General features: G+C 39.2%; 1 protein-coding gene across 1 annotated transcript in view; it reads right to left on the minus strand.

The window, feature by feature from the left end:
* Nucleotides 1-21770, minus strand: part of UVSSA (UV stimulated scaffold protein A) — a 53582-nt gene that overhangs the window by 3126 nt on the left and 28686 nt on the right. Inside the window, exons 8-12 of the mRNA XM_027699894.1 lie at nt 14635-14812; nt 13490-13642; nt 8458-8641; nt 7510-7621; nt 2597-2780 (exon numbers count right to left, since the gene is read on the minus strand). Of these exons, the coding sequence (XP_027555695.1) occupies nt 2597-2780; nt 7510-7621; nt 8458-8641; nt 13490-13642; nt 14635-14812 (811 nt within the window). The remainder of the gene's footprint in view (nt 1-2596; nt 2781-7509; nt 7622-8457; nt 8642-13489; nt 13643-14634; nt 14813-21770) is intronic.

The following is a 21770-nucleotide window of genomic DNA, read 5'->3' on the forward strand; positions in this document are numbered from 1 at the left end:
TGTTTATGAAGGAATTGATCTCCCAGCATATCTCCAGGTAAAGACCTGGACGTTCTGCTGACGTGGGAGGTAGAGCAGCCACGGGCTTGGTTTGAGGGACTCTGTCCCATTGAAGAACACAGCAGGGACTGATGTCTCCTTTGATTCCTACACCAGAAATGCAGTTGGCAACTTCCATCACACAAAGTGGATGTTCTCAAGTCCAGTGCTGTCAGACTCCACAGTGTCACAGTCTGCCTTTATCACTTCTGAGGACGCTGCCAGCTGTGCAGCAAAATGAAGACAAGATGTGCACCTGGTAGTGTGCCCCAGCCTTTTTCAGGATCAGACCCTCCAAGCTATTCCAGCTCTGCTCCCATGGTTATCTCCAAGAGAAGCTGATTTCAGTTTTGGCCAACTGCCCTCTGCAATGGCTTTATTTCAAAAGCCATTTTGAAACATCTGAAAACAGAGGTTTCTTCTTAATAACGCTCTAAATGGTGGGATTAAAGATTTTCTCAGCAGCAACTGCAATGAAAACCAACATTCTGAAAAAACACCTCAGGAGAGGTATACTTTAAACAAAATTCTGCCAATTAAAGTTACCAGAGTAAGGAAAATGTGGTCATGGTTTTGCACTTCAAGTATTACCTAATTGGTAGGAGAAAAGTGAGCCTTTAGCAGTGCAGAGTGGCCTTGACACTTTCATGTCATGTAGGTTTTACATTAGCACCACTGGATTGTGCGATACTGTAAATGAAAGGAGATCCCACTTTGATGATCTGTGTGCAGTTTCACTTAGCTTTATTGGCAGACTAGAGCCTGGGTTTATCACCTATACATTTCAAGTAATTTGGGGTTGTTATAAGGAGCCGAGGTTATCATCTTGTTTAGTGCTGCAAAGCATGAAACCTATTAAAAACATGACAGGTTTGATTCCCTATGCCTGGCACTAACACACACTCAAAATCATTAGCACAAACCACAGTAAACCATGACATGGAATTCTGATCATTAGAACTGTAGGTCTCTGAGTTCTAACTAAGACCAGGTGACATGAGAATTTCACAGAAAATGTGGTATTTCCATAACTAAAAGCAACATGGATTTGGCTTTGTTATTATAACCATTACATCAGAAAAGGGAAAATAAGGAGTTTAAAAAAAGTGTTGTGCCTTGGACACTGTTCAACTCACCCAGTATGTTTAGGGAATTACCCACCACTAATGATTTTATAATAATAATTTTGCTTTTTTGATTTGACAACTTTTCACTATCCTTTGACTACTTCATTTTTGACATGTGAAACTCTTAAAAAAGTTGCAGCTGCTTCCCATTTGATAAAGACCAGCGCTTGCTTAGGCAAATTTATGTTGCAGCCACATCTGAGGAAGAACAGACATCAGAAATGGCATAACAGAGTGGACACGTGGAGCTACTGTACGTTCCAAAGCCCATTCAGTGATGGTTGGTTGGCTCCCACATCCACCTGAGCTGGTGTGCCTGCTTTAAGGTTAATTAAAGTTAACTCATCTATGTCTGTGTAAGTCATGGACACACGTTGGTTTGACATGTGTGAATGCCAACCCCACACAAAGAGTTTCTTCTCAAGCTAAATGCAGGCCAAGAGCTACTGTTTGCACATGTGCTGGGAGGAAAGGGACATGGACAGAAACAGCACCATGGAGGGAACAACACTGTGACCACATGTCTATGATACAGGGAATAATCATTCCCAAAGTCTTACACTGCAAAGAGAACTGAAAGTTCCAGCCCTTGATACTTACAGAAGACAGCAGGGGTTAAGTGAACGAGGATCTGAATATTTTTCTTAAACAGTTGAATGCACATCCTCAGTAAGGGAGGAGGAAAGTGCAATGGCAGTGTGACACTGAATAACACACAGGAAGGGATCCCTGTGTGTCCCATTGGACTGGAAGGTTCTGCATGAGGCCCAGCTAGCCCTTCAGTATAGCCAGGAGTGGGAGAAAGGAAGCCCAGCAGTAGTAGTCAAAAGTAGTCAAAAGTAGTCAAAAGTTTGGGAAGGTCTCTGAGCACATACCAGAGGCTTGAGGGCAACTGCCAAGGCACTGCTACACACCAAAAGCCAAGGGGTTTTGATGGATTCTTTTATTAACTGAAGTTCTGCTCAGGACAGTCCATCTTAGGCTTTCAAAAGGACAAACTTCATTTTCCCTCCACCTACACCACTGCAGCACATCTGATGCTGTAAGGTGTGTCACTCTGAACACATCATCCTCTTTCCAGCTCCAGTACTGTTTGCACACATAAAGTATCATCCATTTGATTAATAAACAATCATTCAGAGCAGCCAACCCAGCAATTAAAGGATTTTAAAAAAATTGAGAAAGGGTGAAAAAAGTCCTCCATAGGAAAATTTTGTAAATTACTTGAAAACCGTTCTCAAAGAAATGGTTTCTCTCTTAGTCATCAGGACCTGCTATTCTTTATCCTTCAGATACATGGAAGACATTCCTGCTCTGCAGTCAGCCAAGAAAGCTGTTTAGTAAGTGCATGTTAATGTAGAAACAGAAAATACTGTTGAAACAAACAGAAACAGTAATTTAACGGGCTCAAGAGAACATGAGCATCTTACTTATTGAAGACTTTCTTCTCAAGCCGGGAACGAGAAGTGTTCGCCTGTTGCTTCAGGTCTGTCAGATTTGGATATTTTTTCTTCTTCCCTTGCTTCTTCTGTCCTTTCCCATTATTTTTAGAGGAACCAAGATCCAGTCCTGTAGCAGCTTCAACTTCTCTCATGAATTCTGGATCCCTCCACTCTGTTTAAAAGACAAAGTATGGGCTTTGAAACTCCAAACCCAGGGAGGATTTGCAGTTCCTAAGGAACAGGTTCTTGTCACTACTGGGTGAGGGCAGAGTCACTGTGCTCTAAGTTGCACACACAAGGGAAGGGGAGGATAAAGCAGTTGGCCAAAATGACAGATCTTGATGAAAAAGCCCTGCCAGTCTGGGGTTAGTATCTATCATTGGCTGCTATGGGTTAAACTGTTCTGTAGGAAAACTTAAATCCAGTTTTAGCAGTTGCACAGTAGCAAAATTCCAAGGAAAATATTCCATGTAGGAGAGGTGACATAAATAGAGTGATTATTATTTAGAAATTGAAAATGCCAACAATGTAGCTGAGGAACTTATCTCCAGAAGTAAATTCTGAATATGCCTAAAAATAAACCTAAAAAAAATTAAATATGTCAACTTCTGAGCAGAGAAGGGGTGACAACATTGTGACTTTTTTGCATTAATAATATTTGCCTTAAAACATGAATTGGAATAAAATTCTTGAATAGGACGACACAACCCTCTTTCCATGAGCCCCATTTTACATCTAAAAAAGATACTACTTTCTAAGCATCCCACATTTCCTCAGTTTAATTATCTAAATCAAGTTTCTTCTCTTGACAATGGCACAAGTTAATTTATCTAATCAAAACCCTTTTTTACAGTTTTATCAAAACCTTAATGCTTCAGGATCCAGCCATACACTGTAAATGGTTCTGATCCTAGATGCCACCACAGGAAAAAGCATGGACAATTTAGACTGTCAACTCTTTGAGGAAGCTTTCACCTTTAGTGTAGAGTCTTGTGTATCAGAACAAGGTAACAGAGTACAAAGTAAAAGTGTGGCTGGAGGATGGACATCTGCAAGGGGGAAATTCAGGAAAATGGCATTGAATTACAAAGATTTTGAGTATGTGGGTTGAAAAAAATGTAGAAAGTACCACTTCAAAGAGAACATGGTCCAAACTTAGCATAATCTGTATTTTAACAACAGGACTTGCCACTCATTCATCATAGTTTCCTGCATGTTTGTCAGGCTCCAGAAATTGTAAGACACAAAGTGTATACCCTTATTTAACATCTTTGTAGATATAGAAAAATAAACAGTCCTAAAGGACTATACAATTTCTTTTATACACCAACATGGTCACTGAGTGTGACAAATACCAGTAACAACATTTCAGGAAGGTCAGAGGCAATGTTCTCACTTAAGAGCATGGTGTTAAGGATACCAGGGCAATTTTCCAAGGAAAAGTTAGATTTAACCTACTATCATACGTGAAAGCAAGGACTGATTAAAATCCAACACACCAAAAAGCAGGAGGAAAACGAAGCTGTTCAAGAGCTGAGCAGAAGAGGTAAAAAGGGAGAAAATGGAACACGTAAACTTGATAGATCATAAGACCTCACAGACTTTATTTTTTTTTTTTTTTGAAGTGAAGGAATACAGAACAGCACAATTCAGATACAGGAACGACTAATCCAAGATTAAGGAAAACTGTCTAAACAGTTTATCTCCCAGTAATAAGAAGGCGTCACAGTTTAGGAACCCCATGAATGGAGCAATTGTTTAAACACAACGAAAAAATGCCGGCATCCAGTAGAGATGAAATGAGCATTTGAGTAAAATGAAGGAGCAATTTAAAAGCTTTTGAGAAAAATCAATAGAATGCCAGGGAAGAGCAGGCTTTTTGAGCATTGATGGGCCCCTAAAGCTCTTCATACATTGTTACTGAGTTTAGCAGCAGGGAAAAGAAAATTACACAGTTTGCAAGGGTAGGCGGGAATCAATACTGTAGTTAGTAAAGAGATGCTATTTCACATCTGAGTGGCCAGCGGCCTGCCTGCACCAGCCTGTCCTGATACCTGTTTGTTAACAAGTCACTAAGGGCTGAAAAACCAGATACTCTTCAGGGTTGACACAAAAAATAGGCACTTAATTTGCTCCTGTGTGTGAACTATTGGAAAAGGATGAACGCCGCAGATTAGTGGGTCAGCGTAATCCCACCTGATTCACTGTTTCAGGACTGGAGAGCCCAAAGCACCATTTTGTGGACATTAGCTAGAGTTTAAAATTTTATACTAAGATAAAAAATTGCTCCATAATAACAATGACAGTGTTGCCAAAACACAGTTGTCATCACACAAACTGTATTACTTTTATATAACTGTTTCCCCCTTTTAATCACATAAAGATAAAAACAAACCTAGCATCCAGTAGGAAAGAGATACAGGAAGAATTTTGGTGCAATTTAACCCCACAATTGATCCCCAAATTTTTTTTTTCAACATTTTTCAAAATGTCATCATTAATAATTGTTGTTGTCAATCATAAGACCAAAGCACTCCCTGTACAGTGGGTTTCCACTTGCATATTTTCCATAGCAACACTGCTCAGACTTCCTTCAAGATCTTTCTAACAAAAAAAACCCCAAACCCCAAACACCAGTGCAAACCAACCAAACACACCCCTTTAAAGCACAAGCCTCAAAAAACTAAAAAACCATTTTCAAAGGTTGATGAAAATATTATAAAGCAAATATAAAACCAACGAGGCACAGGAAAAAAAGAAAGCAACAAAAAGCAGCGGATAAAAGTATTTAGTGACATCTGGTACACGTATGGCTTTAGAAACCTGGAAGGTTTTGTCCAGTAAATTAAGTGCCACAGCTTGTGCAGTATTTCCCCAGCCAGATGGGATGGACCTTTGTGTGACACCTCAGCTTAACAACCAGACTCAATAATGCAATGCCAACACTGGTTTGGGACTAACATACACATCCTTGTGGGCCAGAGGTGAGAAGCCTCTAACAACACCGAGCTGACACTGTAATAAAAATAAATACTGTGTCTAGCCTCAAGCAATGGCAATTTCACAGGGAAAAAAAGAATCAATATTTTTCAGTGCTAGTGATTTTTATACCAGAGTATTAGTTTCTAGTTCAAGATTTCAAGTACACCTACTAGTTTAACTTGCTAGTTTTAGTTTGTCATAACCAAGCTGGGAACTTTCCTTTTCAACACAATATCCACACTCCTGCCCTGGTTTTGCTGTGACAGTCCAACAGTGTCCATGCTCTTGGCTGGATGCCAGTTTAAAACACTTACTCTACCAGGACAGGGATGGAAACCACCTGGAAAAATAGCACTTTGGCACCTGCAAATAGCAGGTGGTGTTCAGTAACTGCTGCACTGGTGTGGTGCTCTAATGGCCAAGCACAGTCACTCAAAGATGGCCAAACCAGTACTAAAGGACACTAAAGGGTGGGTCAGTTGTGTGTTTAAATGCACATTAATTCGACATGGACCTTTCTGAATACAGATCAGAAGAGGTTTTATTGAAGGTTCAGTAGCTTCGATAATAATATGTATAACTCTGAAACACTGAGTCAGTCAGACCTCAAGTGAGAACTAACTCCTTCAAGGGAGTATTCTATAAGAAATCAAAATGCAAATGCCCATGGGTGAGTTTAATTAGAATGCAGAATACTTACCTAGAATAAATAGTTTAAAACAGAGAAAAGTAAGTCCTGCTGCAAGAAGGAAGATTAAAGAAAAGCTCTGAAAACAAATCTGTCCCCTCCAATTATACACTGTGTCTTTGCTGGACAGATCCCTCTCTCCTGTCTTCCTTTGCAGTCTATCAACTTCCAGTGCCTTTCTTGTTGCAGTCCCCCAGGTATCTTCTGTCTATCATTAATGAGGTTTAGTTGTACTATTGCAACAAAGTCTCTTATTCCCCCTGGAAGTCCTCCTGCCCAGGTACTCATTGCCTGCTGTTCTTCTCATTCCCTGCACTCCTTACCTAGCAGTCCAGAGCTGCACTCTGCCTAAAAATGCTCAAATAATAACCTTGGGGAAGGATGAGCCTTCCCCTCTACACCAGAAAGCTGCAGCCAAAATGCAAGGAGAAGGCCACTAATTTTTTTGCCCATCCACAATTGGTTAAAATCAAAATCCGGAGTATTGCACAGTAACATGCAAACGATTAGACAGCACAGCTCTGCTTGCTGCCTTCCTCAAGCCCATCACAAATATCCCTACCAGAACTTGCAGAATAGTTATTATGCCAATAAAGTAAAGCCCAAGGCGAGCACTTCTCTAGCTCAGAAGATTTTCTAGCAATGCTGCCCAGACGCACAGCATAACAAGGCCAAAAGTTCTCCTTCTAAAACACAAATAGTAAGTCAGTAGATATGGGAAATATAGACAATGAAAGATATGAACAGATACAGGAAAAACAAGTTCTCACATTGTGACAAAACATATCCTCTCCCAGTATTCGTGGGAACACAATGATCCCGATAATATCATCATTATATTGCATAAATCACCACTGCTAGGTACCAGCAACATTAGACGACTTCTTTTCAGAAGCATGGAACAGTTACTGTCAAGCATCTCCCGGGGAATAGGTTTAATCACCCTTGATAAACATGTTCCTTAAAGACAAAGGCTATAACTCCTCTGTCTGAGCAGTGTTGGGAACATTATAGTAACTACTGGAAATAAAGCACAAATGCAATGTTAACCTTATTTTGTGTACACATGTATCCATGTTCATCATATGAGTAAATGAGCTGCAAATTAAAATCACCTGGAATGTAAATGGAAGAATGTGGTTAGGAGTGAAGGAGGTAACAGGTATCTCCCACCTCTGCCTAATACTTTTTTTAATTTTAATTTTTTTTAAGATGCTATGCAGACACAGACCTGGCTGGGCCGCTTGCTTCTCAAACTTCATCTTTTCTTCTCTGGCTCTGTCCTCTGCATTCACAGGAATCCCAGAGTCATCCCGAGGAATTATCTTTCCATGGAAAGGGCACTTGAGAAAGAATGAGGAAAAAAAAAAAACCCACAAAACTTTTGAATGAAAAGAAAATGCTTACATTTTATTCAACACAACTTAAAGCCGGACACTGGAACTGAGCAACAAAACTACACTTGATTCCCAGTCCCCCTTAGAAAACATTAGAATCCCATAAACATCATGTGTTTAATATGTTCAAAATCTCAAAGAAATTAGGTCTGTTTGATACAAATATCCTGTTTCAAGAGACCAGGTAGCACATCCTGTCAAGTCTGGAAGTAGGGCACCAATGGTGCATCGTTTATGCTAATCCCATTTAAATTACTTCCGTGCATTCAGATCCTTCAGTCTCAGATAATACAGGAAAAACAGGGATACTAGAAGTATTTAAGCAAACCAGTTCCGCTCAACAAAACTCATAATTTTGAGGCTGTGTAGAATTTAGCTTTCATAAAACTCAATTTGTAAATAAAATTTCTTTGCCCCTCAAACACGTAAGTTTCTAAAGCCAGTTAATATCAAATACACCCTAAATGAGGAAAAATTTTCAGCAAAAAAATACCTATTTCTGCCTTTCTGCCAGGTACTCAGACATCACAGTAACAAACAAAATACAAATAACCTATAATGAATGCCAAAAACATTTAAGAGTTCTTTAAATGTTTACAGCTTCTTTACCAAAAGGCTGTTTCCCACATGAAGCAAATATTAACAATGAACTTCTCCAGACACAGTGTTCTTCCACTCCCTTGAGCTATATTTACAGCATGAAATAAACTTTTATGTGTATGTTTTAAGGAGATCTCCTTCAGATAGCACAGATCTTGGAAGTTATGTAACTGGATGCCTACCTTAACCCGATCTTGCCTTTCACACAGACTCCCATCGGGCATTGGTGCCCGACACTTATGTTTCACTGGCTCGAACTTGCCAGCGAATGTTATGTATCTAGTTTTTAACATTTCCGTTATTTCTTTGTTTTCCACCTCTTCCTCTACTTCACTGGGTGCCCAAAATCGATGCTCAGATGTAAATCTGGGAAAACAACAAATGAAAATTATCCACAAAGTTGTAAGAAAGCACATAAAGGTGTCAGTATCAACCTGTGCTGAACTCACACGTGAAAGGAAGGGAAGCTTTATTAGTGAATTTAAAAAACCTCTACGACTCTACTAGTCTTTCTTATGACTCCTATATTATGAAGATGCTTTCAAAATATCACCAAAGTCTCTCTAGTATTGATTTCCTGTTTAACCTGCTAAGCTATTACAAGTACTTAGCTTTAGTTCATGATCAGACATCCAGAGTCAGTTATCCGATATCCGGATTCAGTGAATAGCTTTGTAATTCTGTAGTTAACATTCTTCATAACAAAATACTTCTATGATTAAACACAAGACAGATCAAGGAGGAAACAGCTGGATCTTAACTGTACTCCTGCAGCAGCAGACAAGCAGGAGCTGAAATCAGAGTATGTTGCAATACACTGAGATCAAGGGAAAGAGCAAACAATCAGCTGAGCCTTATACAGAGTCTTTCCTCCAGGTTCTCCTTTACAGTGCCCGTAAGTCTGAGAAATTAGCAGGTGTTCTTCTAGGAAATTCAGCTAATCCATTGAAAATCTATTTTAAAATTAGACACCTTACCTATATTTACAGACACATATAGGCAAACATACAGAGAAGATCAGTGCCATGTCAGTGGACACAGAGAATGGGAAGGAAGAGCAGCAAGGACCCTTGAGTGATGTAGTATTTCCAAATTGTCTCAACAGCATTCATATAATTTCATTTTAGCCACCCTAAGCTGCCAATAGTCTGTAATGAGAAACAGGCAAGCCCAGAGGGCAAATACCCTACTCATTTTAGATGCTAATCTTCGAAGGCAATGACTGTCTCACTGATGGTAAATGTTTCTTTCTCCTAATCATGAAAAGAAATTAGGGTGACCAGCTTAAGTTTAGGTATCTAATTTTAAGATATCTGATGTTAAACAACAATAATCTCACCCAAAATTTAAGGAAATATGAATCTCAAGAGGAAAAAAGTACAGTTAAACTAAGAAAAAAAAAAATTCCAGCCTCCATGTCTGCTGCTTATTACAAGCAAAATGGAGATACCAAATGATAAATGTCTCAATAAGGACATAAAATTCACAAAGGACACTTTACAATCCCTTTCTTCTACACAGCTCTTCCACCCAATCAGTTCCAGACTTATTTGAGAGGATTTTCTCTATCCACATCCAATTCCTCTCAATCATTCATATCCTTGGATGTCATTCCTACTTCTGAGACTTTGCCTTCTGCGGACCGCAGAGCCATACATTTGTGCTCACTGGCTTCACTAGTCACACCAATCTCAATTCAGCAAAGCACATAAGCCAGCAGTTGAAAGAATTACTTGAGAGGGCCTGAAGAGTTTTGATGAATTTTATCTAAGCAAGTTTTCAGCAGATGACAAGGGGAAAAAAAAAAGTAGAGGAAAATACCTGACCTTAGCAACCTACAACATATACAGGTGCTGGTTTTACTGCAATAGCTGACCATTTAAAACTATGTAAAGAGATTAGAACCAGGTTAAAAAAGGGATTAAGCAAATTTTGAAGCATCTTCATGATTTGCCAAGTCATCAGAAAAACGTTCAACAAGTAGAACCCTTATTAAACAGACTGATTCTATCCAGTAAGTTCTTCATTGAATACACCTCATTAGTTCCAGATAAATACTAACCTGTATAAAGTACAAATAACTTCCTTCTGGTAAATTAGGACATAAAGGTAAAAGAGCTTCGTTTCCACAATTTTTGGTTATACAAAAAGTTTTCAATTACACACTTCTGCAAACTATAGCACACACAAAAAAACTCCAAGCCCTAAGAGTCTTTCTAATATGTCAGTATGACTTTAGTCCAACATTTGAATGGTACAATATTTTAGCTTCAGGAATTATATGGCAAGACAATGAATAGAAGAATGAAATAAATTTATTTTTGCTTAGTTGAATGCAATGCTGAAAACAAGACTGACTGCTAGCTCTGTGTTACTAACTCTGCAGCCACACAGAGGGGACAGCATTCCTAAAAAGACACCATGCAGGATTTTTACATGCATGGTAGTCTTGCAGAAACTCTTTGTAAAATTCTAGTGTCCTCTGGTGGTCTGAACTCCCTTCCCCCTCTAAATTATCAAATTACAGTTATATGAGAATGAAGAAGCATTTAACAGTTGTGCATGCCAACCTTTCCAATCAGGAAACAGTTCTATTTAATAATTTTTCTGTCTCACTTCCCTTAACTATGCATCCGACACATGTAAAAAAACATTACAATTATGTTTTACTCTATGTATCATTGATCAGTATTTGGGGACTGGACTTAAAAAAACCTAATTCCTACACAGATATTAATCAATATTATTGTTTCCTACAAGCATATAACTTACTTTCTCCCAGCATGACTTACAAGCAGGTGAGAGAAGAAAAAAGCAGCGGTAATTCCCAAAGTTTTCTGATTTCTTGTGGTAAGTTAAGCAACATTTTAAAAGGGCAGATACTTGTTTGAAAAAATTATGCGTGTGACAAGTAAAACATTTGTAAGATGAATCAGAAGGGGAACAGATAATCAACTAAAAGATAAAAGAGATCAACACCTCACTCACACTTATAGAGTGTTCCTGATCCAGACAAATAATAGAGGCTTTAATACATGAGGAGGAATACAAGACAAATAATGGTCAACAAAAAACTAAAAGAAAGACAAGCTACTGGAAAAATGTTGCATTCTTTCACGAAATTTATGAACATCTTAAGTCCTAAAATGATGGGAAACTTATAAAAAAATTGAATAGATGCAACCTCTAAAACCAGATGCTTACAGAGATCCTGAAGCAAGTGCAAAATGGGCTAATTCAAACAGCCTAGCCAGAGTCAGTGCTGCACCAACTATCCTACTCTGCTCCCAAGAGTAAGCTGATTCAATTCAAGGAGGAGGGTAGATTAGTTTAGAAGGTCCAAAACAGTCTGCTGACAGCAGACTCTATACAATACATTGTGCTGTATACACTACCCACCTCCCAAAAAAAAAGAAACATAAAGTACTACTACAGTTTCATAAACTCATTTTAAGAGTTCTTAAACTAGTTTAATGAGTTGTGTGAGTGAAGGCAGAAGTAGGGAAAATTGTTCACCCCAAACTTTTGTCGAGCTCACAGTTACTGTCACTTTCTAGAGAAGGTGATGGATCACCATTTACCAGCTAAACAAAACTTCTTAGGAAATCATCTTCCTGGTAGTTACATTCTCACTATCAAAATCTTAATTTATTGTAAATGCTATGACTAAGTAAGTATACTACTAAGGAAGTGAAGTGGAAAGACTTTTCCCCTTCAAATTTAAAAAATTCAAATTCCATACACATCCCATACGTGTTGTCTGTTTTCCAGTTTGCTTTTTTTCCCTAAGCATCTTATAGAGCCAGTATGTGTGCATATAGAAAAGGTAAAGGAGTTGGCCAATAACTACCTTAATTTCTCAATAAATATATTTTATACCCAGGGTCAATGGTATTGTGTGTGCAGAGTTACTTAAATTATCCTTAGTTAGATTGGCATATCTGTAGTTATAGACTATAAGGTTCAGAAGTGTGCCCTCTATTTTATTGGGAAGCATAAAAATAAAACAGTACAGCACAAAGCAGACAGGCAGTGAAATATGCTTCTGATTTCACTTATGACTTGAGTAACTCATCTGCAATGTAAAAATAAGGCCTTACTACCTTTTTGGCATTATCACAGACAAATGCTTCTTAAAGCCCTGCTGAAAATCTTAAGCATTTTACAGGCTTTGAAGAGCCTAAACCACATGAGATGGAACCCAAAGCTTGGAGTGACTGTGGCAAAGCACTGTTACCTATCCAAGTGCACCAGTTTTCACTAATTTAAAGGATACCCAGCATTTTATGCAATCTGGTACAGGGGTAAAGCTTTCCCTTCGTTCTGTTCTGCCAACATTATCTTAACTCTGTGATCATGGGTTGGTTTTCTCAATTTGTTTTGGTAAGAAAACAAACTAAGGTACAGTAATACTGCTAAGAATATAAGAGCTTGATTTGCAACCCAGCCAGTCAAATGATTTTTGACTTTTTCAAGCCAGGTATGGTACACACTGCTAGTAAAGTTCTGGTGGACTTAAAGGAAACTTATACATAAAGGGAAGACTTTGCATCCCAACTTTCATTTAAAAATACTAAAAGGGGTTTATAACTGACTCCTAGAAACAAGTTCTGATGGATATCTACCAGCTCTTCTCCCCAGCATTGCTGAAGCTTTCCCTAAGTCAGCACTGACTTGTGAAACACAAAACCTTCCCAGACAAGAATGGCAAGTGAAAGATCCTAATTCAAATCCTCTAACTGCCACCTTTTTCTTTTGAGACTGAATAAGCATATCAATTTCCTCAGCTACCACTCTGTAAAGTCAGGAAAAATACCCCTGACACCTCCCCAGCCTTTCTCCTGCCTTGCCTGCTACTTATTTAGACAGCAAAGTCTCCAGTTGAGAGAATGTCTATCATGCAGTTGGGCAGAGCACTTTGCATAATGAGGTGCCAACTTAAATTGGAGTAACTGATTCCATGCTGCAGACATGAAAAGAGCAGAAAAAAAAGTGTGCTTTGAAGCATCAAAGGATATTTAATTAGTATCACATCTTCTCAAAACAAATAACATTTAGAGGTAGAATTTCTGACTTTGTTTATGGGTCCTACAACACAAGGGAAAGGAGAAAAGTAATTATCAAAAGAAATAGCAGTCACCCCACTGCATGACCTCTGAGTACAAGTAAATCTATTTATTTGTTTAATTTGTCTTAAAAGAAAAAGAGCATTACTTGATAATCTTCCCAGCACTTGGTTGATCCTCTCCCCAGTAGTGAAGATCTAATCCAAAAGGCATGAGGGGAGCTTTAGCTCTTTCTTCCTCTAGTTTTCTTCTCTTACCGTCAGGATCTTCCAAGGCTGCTGCCTCAGGAGTTGCAGATTCACTGGAGAAAATTGATGAAAAGTCAATACAGAAAACAGCAACGATCACAACAACTTGTCATCTGTTTTCATTAGATTTTTCAGATGACCAACACTAATATTACCTTAGATCTAGGCAGGAGCTACAGATGTGGTACTGGAAATCATTTTTATAAAGAACTTACTGTGGTAAATTTATGCCCATGTTTGCATGGCAGTGACACAGATTGCAAAGTCTTTCTTTTGTTGACAAAATTCCACCTTGCAATATACTCACCATGCAACAGTACTACAGAATTCATTAGTCTTACTGACAGAGCTTCACAGTCTTAGTCACCATACTGAAACACTAAATTTTTGAAGATTAAAAGTCATAATGTGCACCTGAATACTCCAAACTCTGGAGTTCTAATGAAGCAAGCCCCTTTCTCAGATTACATTCCAGTTTGCTAGGTTTTGGGTGCTTTCCTGGCCAATGCAGAAGTGCCTTTCCAGGAATATGCCATTAAGTAGGTGATTCCCAGTTTTATCCCCAAATCCCAGATAAATGCTAGGCAAGGCTGGAGGTCTACCAAAATTTGAATAGGACTGACAACAAATACGAGCCACTGTAACACACCTCCAGGTAGCACTGACAGCTAAAGTCATTGGGGAATCAAGAGATGGTCGAAACTAGTTGCTAATTTAGTATTAGGATACGTTCTGTTTGACTGCAAACAAAAAACCACCTGAATAAATAGGGAATGATTTTTTGTTAGCAAAGAAGGGAACAGTATATTTTCATAAAAGCCATTTGCACCAAATAAAAGCTAAATTAATTGGAAAGTAAAAGACTCCTTAAGATCCTGGTGTAATTATCAGCAAAATCCCAAATATTAAGCAATGAATGTAACTTCAAACTGAAACCAAGACAGCTTTAGCAGCTTGCCTAGTACATGAATGCTTTTCTGTGTGCTGTCGTGACTAATAAACACCAGAGCAAAGAGGATTCTACAAGAATTAAACCAAAGCTAACCTGGTGTGAGGAGGTGGTAACTTTGGCAGTTTGTCTCTAATAAGTCTCAGTGTGGCAGCTGCACAGGTTGGATCAAGTTCATCTTCGTTCCCTTTGGGCTGCGTGCGGGAGCTCAGTGGAGCTGGTCCTGCTGACACCTTCCCCACTGGAGCTTTTGGAGGTGACTGGGGTTCTAGCCCTGCAAAAAAATTTGATGTTTAGGAGTGACTCACTTCTCCCACCCTCACAGTGGGACCAAGCAGCCCAGGGTGCTGATTACATGTCTTACAGCTTTCAGTTTGCGTTAGACATCAATCCCACTCTGTGATATTTCTGCCTGTGAAATTTTTCTTATTTTGGAACAGATATATACTGAGTAACCACAGCAAACCAACTTTTAAATTTGTATGACATGATGTGACAACAAAGAATGATGTTACTTCACTCACCTTGGAAAGCAGGATTTTACAGTACGTGTTTGCCCAAACTGTAATACTGCTTTTTGTATTTAAGTTTCCAGTGTCACATCTGCTTGTTGGTACGTCATTTCTGTACTCAGGGTTATATGAAGGTAAAATAGAAGAAAGGAACTACTGGCACTACTGTTTAACACCTAGAGCCCCAAAAGACATCTAAGAGTAGGAGAAAGAAAAAAAAAGCCACACATCCATATCCTCCTGTCTGCTAAGATTAATTCTTTGTGGTGTCTTAGCAAAAAATCCTGCTGAAACTGTTCCATCCTGGCAAGGAGAAGCCACATCTGGGTGGGGATTCACTGCAACACAGGACTGATAAGAAGGGGAACCATCATCACCCAGAACAGCTGGCTGGGAAGCACATCCAACGAAAAAAACAAAGCATGTGTGAGGCACACCCCTGCTCTTTGACGAATCTCAGTTACCGTGTGGAGAATGTAAAACAAAACAGCCTTTTCTTCTTCCTGATTTGTTAAGGGGCAGCACCACTGAGTTGAGTTTCAATTCCTAAATATAACTGCAAACGGAATTATCCAGAGAACATTCTTCTTTCACAGATACTAAACACACAATTTGCCAAGAGGAAACATCCAAGTGCTGGCAGAAGCAGCAAGGACACCCCCAGAGTGTGCTCCAGAGACAGTAAAGGCCTGAGCTACACCTGAGGAACAAGCCCCTCTGCAGGGCAGCACCAGGCACTGATGTTCAGCACCAGCAGTTTAATTACTGTGGGGCAACTTAATTACTTTATACAGCCAGATTAGAGAGTCAGCATGGGCTGTAAGGATGCAGTGAGGTAGGCCGAGCAGTTAGACAGCACTTGCCTCTACCTGCTGAGCCAGAGAAGCAGCTCTATTAGCCAGGAGTGGAAACAAGAACTTTTCAGCCAATGACAGCTAAAACTGGAAAGACAAGATCCCTCACACTAATGTAACAGACTGTATTTGTCTCCTCAGAAAGCCTTCTTATAAAATAATTTATTGAAATGCAAGGTCTCATCCCTCAAAGAAACCCCCTCTAAATTAATACAAGAAAGTCATGGTTTCACAAAACTAAAGTTTTTAGCAAATTATCTCAGCCTTCTTATGAAAAGCAACCAAAGTTTAACTAACATATTTTAGCCATTATTTGTCACTTTTAGTCTCTTGCCCAATTATAGCCAGTCTTGAAGCTGCATCCAGAAGTAGTCTTGTTTTGCTAGTCATTAAATGTATCACAAGACATCAAGTAGAAAAGGAAAAGCAAATGTGATATCCAAGACCTGCCCTCTGAGCCGGAAATTGCAAGACCCGTAGTGGCAGGTGGCTCTGGTACACAAAATATTTTCATTTCAGAGAAAAACAGATTTTTCACAAACCAAATTAGAAAAATTTACCCTGACCCCTCTTTCCACCTTTTAAAGTGTCCCAGTAATTCATTCTGACCTTGATTCATTTGCACCACTCATTCCCTTTAGCCTATGGAGTGCAACCTATGGCATTGCTGACTCAAGTCACAGGTCAAGGTGCTGAGGCATCAACCATCAAGATCCACCCCCGGCTACATATGGGTCTACATTTTCCAAGTACCAAGATCAGGAACTGAGTCCTTGTGCAGGGAATGACATCTCATCTTTGTTTTCCAAAGCTCCAAGCTCAGGGCACTGAGAAGGATGCCCTGTCAGCCTCCTGTTTAACCAAGTTCCTGGACATACTCTCCCCAGAGAGAGCTGACAATCCTAATTCAAAATCCAGAGAGCTAGAGCCTTTCAGAAGGAGAGGAGAAACAAAAGCAAACATCCAGTTGGATCTGGCTTGTATGCGTGTGTAGCCTTTAAATTTTGTTGCATATAGCAAATGGTCACTTAAATAATTCCTAGATTTTCTGAATACAACTACCTCCAGAAAAAAAGTGAGTGCCCCAGAATACTCTCAAGGATGAGGACTCTTCTCAGACCATCTGAGATCCCAAGTCTGTCTCTAGTATGGCTTCTACTGGTAACAATGAAGGGAAACGTTTTAAGGGCAAGAGCAGTAATGACCATGGCACCAGATGGCTTACCTGTCTCCTTCAAAACAATGAGGGAAGGAAATAGGATCCAGAGAAGGAAAGAGGATGAGACTACTAGCCAACAGCAGTTAACAAGCTTTCATAGAGACTTCTCTGCCTTCTCTCCTTGCTCTCCCATGACAGCTCAATACATTCCTTCTGCTTACCCAGTGTATGACACAGAGAAACGTGGTCCATTTCAAGAAGATGGCTGAAGCAAGTATACAAGATGCAACCTGGGTGTGATGGTGTTTTCCCACGTCCACAGAGAGACCAGAGCCAGCTCTGGTAGGCTGATGCATCCCACCTCTCCAAACAAAAGGCTACTGGAGTATCATGTAGACACCCCCCAGGGGTGAACACACAGCTGAGAGTGGGTATTTCAGTAGCACCAGTCTGGCAGCTGTCCCAGAAAGACTTCAGCAAATACCCAACTGTCCAAACGTTCACAGGCAGGAAGGATTGCAGAGGGGACAGAAAGACATTCACCACAGTCTGAAGTCAGTGTCAAACACAGCTTTTCCCTAACTTCCTGTTCTGCTCTCTGGAAAACACCCCAAAACCAAAGCTGCATTCCTAAGGCAGTGCATCTGCAAAGACAGTGCTGCTCAAGCTGTCCAGTGGTTCCTGGGAACTGAAGTCAGCATGAACTGTGAGGCAAAGAGGGATCACCCCTTTCTAATTTTTATGTCCTCAGACTGGAGGTTAGACCCTGCCTCCCAGCTGTAGGCAGCCACAGCCCACCCTGCTGTTGGCTGGTGATGCTGCTGAGCACCCCTAACACTACTACCCCCTTACTCAGTCCTGCCCACTCCACACACTCCTGTGAAAGCTATGAACACATCACATTCACCATGTTATGCAACTTCCTCTCCAAAGTCAACAAGGCTTTAAAGAACATTGTTAAAAAGTAATTTAAAGGACTGATCTGTGCATTGGAAACAGTCTCAAAATTAGCAGAAGGACCAGGAATAAGGGAAATGATAATTAAATATAATAGGATGGATCTAAGCAGAGAAATATCTAAGCTAAATAGCAAAAGAAATTATCTCATTACACTTATTAGCCTGCAGACTTGCTCTTCAAAAGGGATAATGGTGTCTCCACAAAAATGTTCTTTTAAACAGCACTTCAGTGAAATAATAATGCAGGAATTTTGAATTTATGCCTCTGAAAAGGGGGCAGGACAGGGTTCCTTCTCAGCTCATGTCATAGGCTGGAAAGGGAAAAAGCCCCTCCAGGTGCTTTGTATCAAAGTGAAGCAGAATTAACTGAGAAGATTGCTATAACCTTACTTAAGTATCATCAGTATTTGGAAAACTTCCTTTTATGACAGAAACAAACAGGCCCTTTGGCATGAACAAGAATAACTGAGAAGAATATGTCAAAGACTGTATCTGCAGTGTAGAATTGCTTAGACTGTATTTAGAATTTTAAATTGCTTTTTTTCCTTTTTTTTTTAGGAGACTTCCTGAAAAGCATTGTTTAAAGCAACATACTGTTTAAAGCATGTGTACTATTTACAAATAGTAAAAAGTCAGAAGACAGCACGTTTGTGTCTGTCACCACACCTTTTCTCTCATCTTCAGAGAAAAATGTGCATATGTATTAAAAGTGCGTATGCAATAAAGATCTCAGAAAGATCTCAGAAACCTCTATTTTTTTTCCATTTGTTTCCTATGCTGTTTACAGAAAACATGATTGCTTGTTCACTACACTGATTTTGTTGGGGAGGAGGAGGGGAACAGCGGTGACAAGCAGTCAGCAACACACAGAAAAGGCAAGAGAGATAAATGGACAATGTGACATTTAGACAGATAAAATCACATCCAAAAGATCAATATAGGAATTCTTAAGAGTTACAAGAGCAAAATATTTTCTCATTGATTTCTTATTTTAAACCATTAACAGAAAAATAGCTAAAGGTAAATACACTACAACATCAGTAATACCACCTCCACTGTGAAGTTTTTAAAAAATATTTGTGTATGAAATTAGTTTTTGCAAACAAGATAAAGACAAGAGTCACCGTGCAGACAGCCCCAGCTGAATGGTGTCCAGTGTCAGGGTGGGGATGCTTTGTTTTGGTTTTAAGATACAGATTAAGTACAGTTTTTAAAGTAAAATTCATGTTAAGAATTCTGCCGCTCTGTGTGGTTTATTTAACACGAGTACAGTACCTGGGTTCAAACTGTTCCAATAGCAGCTCTGAGAAAGAATCATAAAAATGTTTAAAACCCCTTTTTTGTTTAAATTGACCAAATGGCACCTATTTGCCTGAAGCAATAAAGTAGACCATGTTCACAAGACAGATCGATAGAAGGAAAGAGAGAGGCTGGGGTTTCAGCTGAAGTTAGGCTGCTGAATGCTGACATTATTGATTTTAGCTAGTTCAGCTGGCCTTGTAATTAAAATGTAAATTTGAGAAAGAGATTATGTCCTGACAGAAATGGTGGGATTAGGGGCAGATAAAAGCCCCTCAGTGAAAATTCAGAGAAAGAGCAAGCACAGGTTTCCTCAGCTGTGTGGATTTAGACGAAATCTAGCTACTTCAGATTCACTTAAGTTTAATTGAAAAAACGGAGATAGAATATAAACAGGTATTATGGACTTCAACTTTCCTGAAAAAAATTTAATAATTTCTGTTTCCCATTTGTTGAATCTTAGTCAAGCCAAGAGTATGTGATTTATATTAGCCCAAGCACTCTCCAAGATTGTCAGGAAAATCCAGCAGTTCAGGTACAATATTTCCCCACTTACTCTATTGTGCTCACAATGAAAATGCCTGCCTGTATTTTACTCAGAAGCACAATAAGCTTTAGTCCTAAGTGAACAGGACTTTGCAAAGCTTCCTTCATATGGACTTGCAGACCAGAGGATGCTGAAATGACAGAGGCGGCTTTAGCAAATATTCTCACAGAGCACATCAGCTGTGCGTGCACTCAGAGCAACTTATTGCATGGACAACTGCACATTTTAATATTTCTGTATAAATTACACTACTTTTAAAAGTTTTCAGGGGGCCTTTACAAGCAAAGATTGTAAAAAAACCAAAAAACGGTATCCTCATTGCCTTTGATGCAGCTGTGCTCATTTACATGTAAAATCTTGGAATTCCTCTTTGGAAATTCAAATTAAAGAAAAAAGATAACTATGTTAGTTAATGAGAGGAGTTCATTAACATTACATAAATTTCTTTGGCCTACTCTAATTACAGAGTATACTAATCTGCTGTAGTGTTACCTCTCATCAATTAAACCTATTCATTACTGTTTTACAATCATAGTTAAGAACCAGAAAAAACCCAAAGATGCAGAGTTTATACTAAATGCTTTCTACACCTTACACCTTGATGTCTTAAACTTCTTGCTTATCATTTTGCAGGCCCTGGCCATTGCACAGTTCCTCCGAGGCATTCTACTGTCACAAACCACTCGTAAGTATATCAACATCTTGTGCAGTGACTATTTGTTTCCAAGAACTTCAGTAGAACTCAACTATATCCCACGTCTTGTTAGATTTTCTGGGAACCTTATTTACATAGAAGGACCTCACCTGAGAGTGAGAAAAGTTTGCATGATCAGCAGATTAGGATGGATCAGAAGAAACATATACAGTCAATACTTCCACATGGATGTAGAAGTATTTCTTTCGAAGTGCTAATCATGTTTTTTCATAAATATGAAAAGTTATCTTCATTCCAAATACTGTATCACAATGCATTTTACTCATTTATTGTCCTAGATGTAGCTAGGCCTCCATAGGCCTCAAATTGCACCAAGGGAGGTTCAGGCTGGATACTAGGAAATATTTCTTCACTGAAAGAGTGGTTAAGCATTGGAATAGGCTCTACAGGGAAGTGGTGGAATCACCATCCCTGGAAGTGTCCAAAAAACGAGTAGATGTGGCACTTTGTGATACACTTCAGCAGGCATGATGGTACTCGGTCAAAGGTTGGACTTGTTGATTCTGGAGGTCTTTTCCAATCTAATGATGATCCTATGATTCCATATAGAACTCGTGTTTGTCCATATACAGACATATTCAAAGTACACTAGTATAATGAGGCAGTCTCACTTGTAAACTTCTAATTAAATACTTCTAATATACTTCTAATGTTGTATATGCTAAGAAAAATTGAGACCACACAACACATTTGATTTACATCATGTAACACCTGTGTCCAATTTTTTTTTTTATTCATAATAGAAATCTTATTCTAAATACTAGACTATTGTCTAGGGAGAGAAACACAACTGTGTATTACTTGCATTTTACAAATTTAGGAAAAAAGAGCCCAAATTTCAAAGGGCAGTGAAAGGTAAGCAGGTACTTCCGCCTGTCCTTTCCCCTGGAAAATATGATTTGCTTTTTCCCCTTAAAGAAATCAGGTAATACCCTTATTTAGCCCAGACAGTGTAATTCTAAGCCTCAAATTCAGCTCCTGAGAACAGAGGAGTGTTCCTGAGAACTCAGTGAGAGTGCTTCATTCCCTCTGAAGTCTGCAGGTTTGGTTTTGCTGCAGTCTCCACTGAGCTGTTTCTCCATGTAAAACTGTTCTCCACGTTCTTCACATGCAGGAAGAACTCTCTCAGTAAATTCCTGAGGTATGGAGACCAGACAACTCAAACCTGACTGAAAAGCTATTAGACA

The sequence above is a fragment of the Neopelma chrysocephalum genome, unplaced genomic scaffold (assembly GCF_003984885.1).
Source record: "Neopelma chrysocephalum unplaced genomic scaffold, ASM398488v2 Primary Assembly neopelma1_142, whole genome shotgun sequence".
Taxonomy (NCBI): domain Eukaryota; kingdom Metazoa; phylum Chordata; class Aves; order Passeriformes; family Pipridae; genus Neopelma; species Neopelma chrysocephalum.